At 37.8% G+C, this 9,326-nt stretch overlaps 1 protein-coding gene across 1 annotated transcript; it reads right to left on the bottom strand.

Annotated features, from left to right (window-relative positions):
• Nucleotides 1-28: 28 nt before the first annotated feature.
• LOC138176627 (protocadherin beta-2-like) lies at nucleotides 29-4,682 on the bottom strand. The gene has a single exon (XM_069107407.1). The coding sequence runs from the start codon at nucleotides 4,482-4,484 to the stop codon at nucleotides 2,118-2,120; it is 2,367 nt and encodes a 788-aa protein (XP_068963508.1). The 5' UTR covers nucleotides 4,485-4,682; the 3' UTR covers nucleotides 29-2,117.
• Between the last annotated feature and the right edge of the window lie 4,644 nt (nucleotides 4,683-9,326).

Raw genomic sequence — 9,326 nt, forward strand, 5'->3', positions numbered from 1 at the left:
GAATAAAACGCCAAGGGAGTTTGTGCTGTTTCTTCCTGCAGAGAATATTTTGACATTGGAAACTCCCTTATCTCACCTTCACATTCTCTGTTTTTTGGTTTTAATGATAAAAGATCAAGGGAATATAACTGCAGACAACTGGATCGTTTCTACAGAAATGTTACCCAAAAAAGAGGTAGCATGGTTTAGGACAAAACATGCTTAGTTGGAGTCAGGGATACACAGTCAAAATCCCCTGCCCACACACCAACTATTTATGTGATCACTGATGAGCCACTTAATATCTATGTGTCAGGGACTACTCCCTAGCAACTGTTTATCAAGTCACAGCTGAACTGTTTCTCAAGTTGAAGAAAGCACAAATCTTCTGTGCATCAAGTCATGAAAAGAAGAAAAATGCTTACCCAACATTGAACCCCAAATAATGACAGAATGAAATATGGTAAATCTTTTAAATCTGCCTTTTAAAATAATGAAAACATCTTTTTAAAAGTTGACTTTGGCTTAAAAAATGCAATTCTTTTATCCTTTCAAATACAGGTGATCATATTGCACGTGAAAATTAGAAGTATTCCATAAAGGGCATTTCTTCAAAATCGAACATTAATTGAAAAGTAACTGAGTTGAAAGAATTTTGAAGACCCTTCTACGTCAGACATTTTGTGATAAAATTCTGAAGGGCTATGGATGAAGCCTGTCAAAGACTTCAGGAAGATACTGTAAAAGCACACACATTTCCCAAGATGGTGACATTAACTGCCATGTTCCCCAAACTGGAAAATTATTTAAATAACCAGAAGAGAAAACAAAAACATATTTATTTAAACTAACCATCAGGCCTCAAGGAGAGAAAGGAACAAGCATTTAGTTAATATTTATTATGTGCCAGGCCCTTTGCTAAGATCTTTACAAATGTTATCTTATTGAACATCACCACAGGCCTATAAAGTAGATGCCTTGGCCTTCTAAAGAATGAAAAAATTCAAATCTGTGGGATTGAAGAGGAAAAGTAGCATAAACATATACAAATTAGCTCACAAGAACTGCTTCACAGAGTCATAACAACAGGCACTACTTCACTTCTTGACATTTATATTAAGGGTATGAAAAGATTGGAAATCATCATTAATGTGCAATGTCATTAGAATATTCCGTGATCAGAATTTTGCATTTAATATTTCATAATTGTCTCCAAAGCAAGATATGTTCTTTCTTCTTAAGAACTTACCATATTAAAAAAAGAATTTACCATATACTTGTCTTTGTTACCTTCATGAAACAATATTCTAGCAATTATTTCCATCAATACCTTAGTGTTTTTATTAGTCATTGTTATTTTCCAAAAACAGTCATTACTTATGGGATTGACACAGAAACTAAAAATAAGAATATTTTCAGTAATATCTATGCACTGTTCAAAAACAAAATCAAAGCAAATATTTCGGATCTTAATTTTTTTAAGTACATAGATAATTATAAAAAAATCTAGGGGGCACAGTTAATAGTTACAAGATCATTGCTGTTCACTGAAGATATTTCATTAAACCTGGGGGGTAGAATTAGAGAAGAAAAATTCTTCAAAAGGTCAGAATAGATGCCTATATTGTCCTTCAGGAGAACCATAATTATTTTCACTGATATAATAGGAATGAACTCTTAGAAAACATTCCTCTGTAGGTGACACAGAATTGGATAACTCTGAGTGAGAATATGGAGTCACAATCAAATATGAGTACTTGACAAATATTTGCTGAATTATTTGACTGAGGACTGATAAATTTAAGCTTTAAATGAGAAAAGGAACATATGATGGTTCACTTATTTCAAAAAGAGCAATAGAAAAAAGGGAAATATTCAAAGATCCAAGGAGAATAAATGAAGGAAGGAGATAAAGATGTACAGGGAAAAAATTCAGGGAGAAGAGGAAAAAGTGTGTGTAGGAGGATGGTAAGAGAAGATAAAAGAACTACAATACAATATTATAGTATATAAATCTACTCTTTTCATGCTACAGGAAGACAGGCATTTAATGGGAGTGGAAAGAAAAAGAAGCTATAAAACCTGGCCTCTATCCATTGAAGCACATGTCAAACTTTAATTGAAGCAAAAACTATTCCTTAAGGGGGAGTTATCAATGAGTCCTCATTTCTCTCTGAAGTAGGAAGGATGGGAACAATTGGCTTCAGGAACTTAAATTCACTGGTTCCTGAGCCACTGGCCAGACACACCTCATACTGGTAACTCTGGGACAGGGTCCCTGTCCTGCTGACATCCACCAAGTGTCCTGGGAAGGGGCCATTGGAAGTGAAGTGACTAATGTCAGTGACATCTTTCTTCCGCTTGCACAGGCGAATGACAATGAACATAATAACAGAGACCAGAAAGACAAAAGAGACAGAGGCCAGGGAAATGACTAGGTAAATGGTGAGGGAATCAGTCTGGACCTGCTCTTTAGGTGCATCTGGGAACTGCATGTAGGGTTCAGAGAAGCCATCCACCAGGAGCACATTGAGTGTGGCCATTGTGGACAGAGGTGGTTGCCCGTTGTCCTTCACCAACACCAGAAGCTTCTGCTTGATGGTGTCTCTGTCACTGATGGGCCTTGCTGTGCGAACCTCCCCATTGTGGGACCGCAAAGTGAAGAGTCCTGGGTCTGAGGCCTTCAGAAGCTGGTAGGAAAGCCAGGAGTTCTGTCCCCAGTCCCTATCCACAGCCACTACCTTGGTCACCAGGTAACCTGGCTCTGCAGCTCGGGGCACCAGGTCATTGCAGGGAGCTGTGCCATTCTGCAGGGGGTACAGCACAAAGGGAGAGTTGTCATTCTCATCTTCTACCAAAACCTGAACCAGAACCTGACTGCTCAGAGACGGGGAACCACCATCAGCTGCCCTCACAGTGAACTGGAAAGCTTGGATGGCTTCATAATCCAGAGATCTAAGAGCATAGAGATGGCCATTGTCAGAGTTGATGGAAATGTAGGAGAAGAGGGGCAGGTCTCCAGTCTCTGGAGGCAGCAGAGAATAGGTGACTTGGGCATTGACTCCCGAGTCCTTGTCACTGGCACTGACACTGCCAATGTGGAGGGCAGGACTGTTGTTCTCCTGGAGGTACAGTTTGTAGGCTCTCTGAGAAAACATGGGAGGGTTATCATTGACGTCGGAGATGAGCACCGTGATGTTGTGCTCAGATTTGAGCCTTGGAGATCCCAAATCAGTGACGGTGATAATGACGTTGTACTCAGCCCTGCTCTCTCTGTCCAATGCTCCTTCTGTTACCAATGTGTAGAAGTTCTCAATGGAAGGTTTCAGGACAAAAGGAAGATCATCTTGGATGGAGCAAACCATCTTTCCATTTTCCCCTGAGTCAAGATCAGAAACACTGAAAACAGCAACCACAGTCTCGGGAGAGTTCTCTGGGATGGGGCTGGTAAGTGAAGATATGGTCAGCTCTGGAGGATTGTCGTTAAGATCTATCACCTGAATGATGACAGTACATTCTCCTGAAAGGCCCCCACCGTCTGTGGCTTGAATATTTATAATGTAAGATTGAATTGACTCAAAATCCACTGTTTCCCTTAAGTACAGTTCTCCCAATTTCTCTTTAAGGTGAAAAGTTTTATCGATGCTTTCAGAGGGATACAAAAATGTGTAAGATATTTCTCCATAATTCCCCGTGTCTAAATCTGTGGCCGAGACTGTGACAACCTTAGATCCTATCGAACTGTTTTCAGGGATGCGAGCCTCATACTGGGACTGAGTAAACACTGGAGCATTGTCATTGATATCGACTATGAGGACTCGGACTCGCGCAGTTCCAGACCTTGGGGGGACTCCCCCATCCACTGCAGTGAGAGTTAATGTGACCTCAGACTGCTCCTCCCGATCCAATATTTTATCCAATACAAGCTCTGGGTATCTCCTGCCCTCCCCGCTATCTCGAATTTGAATATGGAAAAGGGAGTTAGGACTGATTGTGTAGCTCTGGAGACTATTGTTTCCTGTGTCTAAATCTCTAGCATTTTCTAGCAGAAACACAGTACCGGGGGAGGTGCTCTCGAGAATTTTTAGAAGCATCTCAGTTTTTAAGAACATTGGTGAATGATCATTAATGTCTTGTACTCTTAATTTAGCCAGAACAATCTGAAAGGGGTTTTCCAGTAATATCTGGAAAGGCAGTACACAGGGCTCGGTGGGGCCGCACAGCTCCTCCCGATCCATTTTCTCTCTCACGAGCAGGTCGCCAGTGCTATGGTTCAGCTGCAAATAATCTTTGTTCCCCTTAAAAACTATTCTAGTCCCCCGATTTGACAACTCCCCCTCCTCAAGACCCAGGGCCTTTGCCACATTGCCCACAAAGGAGCCTCTCTCCATCTCCTCCATTACCGAAAACTGCTCTGGCTTTGAGGTCGCCCCAGACACACCCAGTAGAACAAGGAGAAAGAGAACTTGCCTTTGTTGCGGAATCATCGTCCCTTTTCTCTCCATTCTTCCTTTAGCCCCCTTCTCTCAACCTATGTGCCACAGCTTGATTGCAAATGGTAACCAGAGAGTATAACTTTCACCCGTTTGACTCGTATCTCAGAAATATAAGGGCTCTGGACCCTTCCTCTAGTTAAATTTTCTCTTCTTGACAAATTCCAGACTCTCCGAGAACTGGCGTATGTGCTGATCTTTTTTTTGAGTCTTCTTAGCCTGCAGCGCCACCACGTGGCCGATAGTCATCTCTGAATGAAGTTATTAAATCATGGAATGTGTATTTCACATCAAATACTGTATCTTTAATTTCTCTATGTATTTCAAAGGATTCTTGGCTCGTTCTTTACAAGAGATTCTATATCAATGTGGCAAGCACTGAGAAATGACACTATGTCTTGGTTTAAGACACTTTGTCCCACACCGCATCATAAGCATAAATTAAATATAAGTATTATGAAAAGGATGGAGTAATTAGGCATTTTGAAGCTATACTTAAGTTGACAAAAATCTCCACCTTTCTCTAGTAGTCCCATTGGGTATGGTTTTTGAATACCTTGAGTCAGAGCAAGAAAAAATAAGCTTGGGGTGCAAAGGAAGTATTTTGACCTTATTTTCAGCTATGAATGTTCTCCTCCTGAAGTCCAAGAGTGTATAATAAAAACCAGCTACTACCATATACTTATAATGTAGTAAATTTTCTCAGTTTTTAAAAGAGATACTTAAATGGATTGGAGAAATGACCCTGTGATTTGAGGGCTCCTTGCCAGCAAGGATGAGATACTATCCACTACTCTCCCCCCCCCCCCCATGAAATGTGTGTATGTATATTCCTAAAATTCCACCCACTGGGACCTGAATGCAGGAAATTATGTCTCATCTGTATTTTTCCAGAAAGGAGATCAACTTTCCTGATTATTGGCAGAAAGAAAGAATGGAGATGTGATCTACTTATTGATTGGGACCCGATATTCAAAGGTTGATTCCATCTAAATCCTGTATGAGAGAATGGTTCTGCATTGCCCCTTATATTAAAATGATTTTATAAATGCTTTTTTATATTCTTATCATCTCACAATGACTCAACTCTACAGACATACTTCCTAATATAGTTAAGCAAAGCAAATCAATACAATGGGAATGCCTAAAATTATATGCACCATTCAAAACCTATAGAAAATCAGTTTTCTACAGAGAAAGAGAAGACAGACATACTTTACCTACAGTCCCCAAAAGGAACAATGTCTGCATTGATTGAAATTCTGAAGCATTTCACACTCTTTTTTTTTTTAAGCAATCGGGGTTAAGTAACTTGCTCAAGGTTGCACGGCCAGGTGTTTCTGGGTGCGTGCTAAGTGTCTGAGCCCAGGGATTCGATCTCCAGGTCTTCTCAACACTGGAGCCGGTGCTCTTACTTGCTGTGCTACCTGGCCACCCCACATTCTCTTTTCTTTAGATTATTGTGCTTAAGTTGTAATTTATTCTCAGCTTTCTGCTTCAGTTGCTATGTCAGTCCTTACAAGTCTTCCCACGTTTCTCTGAAATCCTCATATTTGTCTTTTTATTATTAATTTCTTGCTGCATAATAATTGCATAATTCATATGTCACAATTTATTCAGTTGTTCATCAATAGATGAGCACTTATTTTCTCTTCAGTTCTTTTCTACTACCCAAAAAAGCCCTCCACCTTCCACTTCCCACTGTGTTCGTCATGGCAATGTGCAGAAATATTTTTTTACTTGGGCAGGGCTTATTTTATAATGAACAAAGGAACACATGCTCTAGTTATCCAAGTTTCTTCAGGGAACCTCATTCAGTGAAAAATCTACCTGGAGATTTGTGGAGTAACCCTACAAAAACCAGGAGGTTAGGTTGATGTTGTACATCCCAGGATCGTGTCCGTGGCAGAGGGAATACTCTCCTTCCCTGACTTCACATTCATGTATTAGTTTTTTGTCTTTTCAAAATTTTTTGTATCGTTTGTTTTTACATATATTCATTTCCCCAATATACTTCTCTCTCTTTCCATTCCCAGATATCCATCACTGACAATAAAGAGAAAAAACTAATCAGCAAAGCTAACTAATACGTCAACAAAGTTGTATGCTGTAGCTAATCTTCCCTTCTTTGGGGCCAAACTTGCACATTATAATTTCATATCATTTAGTTTTAATTATTAGCTGTCATTTTCATTTGTTTTGCTTAAAATTGTTTATATTGTTTTCCTGTTTCATCTTATTTCATTTTCTAGCACTTGTTTTTCTTCTCATGATTCTCTGTATTCCTCAAATTTATTGTTTCTTTCAGTGCAGTTAGATTCTTACATTATTCTAACACATATTCGAACACAATTTCTTTAGCCATATCCCAATTGATGAACATCAATTTTGTTTCCAGTACTTTGCTACTTTTGCATTATCTCTTAGTGCTATTCAGTCATGGATATCAGTGAAGATAATGGGTTCATTTTCATCTGCATGGAACCAAAAGACAGGAAAACTGGCTTCCTGGAGTAGCAGGGCTTGGAATCATAAAAAAAAATTGGTTAAGTCCCATAGTTGACAGTTACAGTGTCATCTTCAGCAAGTTCTTTAGCCCCTAGGAACCTCAGTCATATCTATTGTAATTTAAAGGGCAAAAGTTATCTACTCCATTGTGGAGTTTGAGCATCTTGCCATGGGTTTCCACCTTAATATGATCTTGTTCATACATTAAAAATTATGATTTCTTTTGGAAAGTTAGATTGAATGTGTCTGTCTTAAGTGACTGATTTCTACTTTCCAATATTGGTGATTATACCTTGTTTCACAAAACTCTATATTAATTAAATTTCTTCCATTTTAAACATTAAAATATACTAAAGACAATGAAGGGAGAGAATGGCCTGAATGACTTGGGGGAAACAACACATACAACTAAAATTCATATCCTACCTCTGATTGTTATTACTGCTGTGACATTGAACAAACAATTTAATCTCCCTTGGTCTCAGTTTTCTCATTTGTAAAATTAAGGGGCTGGAGACAGATACTTCTGAGATCTCTTTCAATTCTAGATCTATCATTATATAACTGTGTCATATCTGAAATTCTCTAATCACTTTCAGATGGGCTCAAGTCAAGACTGTCAAAAGTCACACAAATCCAGATGTCAAAAAGCAGATAATTTGACATCCCTCATTTGAATCAGATCTTAATACCCTTGAATTGACACATCCCACAAAGTGAATAATTAATGGGATATCTTTGGGGAAAGGAAAAAAGGAAAAGTTTATGTGAAATGATGGTATTTCAATTCCTTTTCTTTTGAAGGAGGTTCAGAATCACATCTGTAGAACTTCAGGAGGAAAGTGTTACAACCTTATGAAAAGTACTACACCAGAACTACCTTTCAATACCATAGCTTCATGTAAAAATCAATTACCGTCATTAATTTATAATATTACTGAGAATTAAGAAATCAGAGTACTATGCTTCCTTCATAACTAAGTATCTCCAAATGGAGATACATTCTATATTCAGGATAATTCATTTTATGGTCCCTTTAATTACCTTCACAAAGGTGTATTCTTATAAAATTTTATACTGATTCATTCCTCAAAGTCCATTATTTTTCTATCATTTCCCCAACAGTTATTACAGCTGAAGATCAAAATTGGAGACTATTATTAAGAGAATATTTTCAACTGTGCTTGTCCTTTGACCCAGCAATACCACTATGAGGTCTTACCCTAAAGAGATCAAAGGAAAAGGACTGATATATACAAAAATGTTATATCAATCCTTCTTGTGATGACAAAGGATTGGAAATTAAGGGAATGCTGATCAATTGGGGAATAGTTAAACAAGTTGTAGTATATGAGTTTGATGGAATACTATTGTGTTATAAAAAATGATGAGGGGGATTCTCTTAGAAAAATCTGGGAAGAATTGCATGAATAGATGCAAAGTGAAATGAGCAGAACCAGGACAACATTGTACATGGTAACAGTAATACTGTACAACAACCAATTGTGAATGACTTAGTTATTCTCAGAAATACAGTGATCAAAAACAATTCATAAGGATTTAAGACAAAAACACTATCTACCTACAGAGAAAGAACTGATAGGAGTCTGAATGTAAATTGAAATAAACTTTTAAAACTTTATTATTCTTGGTTTTTGTTTGTTTTCTTTTGCAACATGGCTAATATGAAGGTGTTTTACATGACTGCACATATATAATCTACATCGAGTTTCTAACCCTCTCAAGAGAGAGAAAATTTGGACCTCAAAATCTTATAAAATAAAGGTTAAAATTTTTGCATGTACATGCAATTGAGATAAAAACAATAAATGTGATAAAAATAATATTTCCAATGTAGCACGATGTTTAACATATTATGCAACTGAATTCTATAAATATTGAGGAAAAGGACTATGGTTATGCATAAAATTATACTAACCACAGGAACGAAGTTGTAAAATCATAGCACCTCTTTGAAAATTTCATAACACAAAAGAGAATGAAAAGGAAAAATACAAAAATTAGTCAGACCTGAATTACAATTCAAGAGAAACAGAATTGTATTCATCAAGAAAAGAATGAGGGGCGGCTAGGTGGTGCAGTGAATAGAGCACAGGCCCTGGAGTCAGGAGGACCTGTGTTTGGATCCAGCCTCAGACACACAACGCAAAAACTTGCAGTGTGAACTTGAGCAAGTCACAACCCCAGTTGGCCTCCAAAAAGCAGAAAGAAAGAAAGAAAGAAAGAAAGAAAGAAAGAAAGAAAGAAAGAAAGAAAGAAAGAAAGAAAGAAAGAAAGAAAGAAAGAAAGAAAGAAAGAAAGAAAGAAAGAAAGAAAGAAAGAAAG

This window comes from Petaurus breviceps, unplaced genomic scaffold (assembly GCF_028583685.1).
Source record: "Petaurus breviceps papuanus isolate PSGF00001 unplaced genomic scaffold, PetGlider_PUasm1.0 90035, whole genome shotgun sequence".
Taxonomy (NCBI): Eukaryota; Metazoa; Chordata; class Mammalia; order Diprotodontia; family Petauridae; genus Petaurus; species Petaurus breviceps.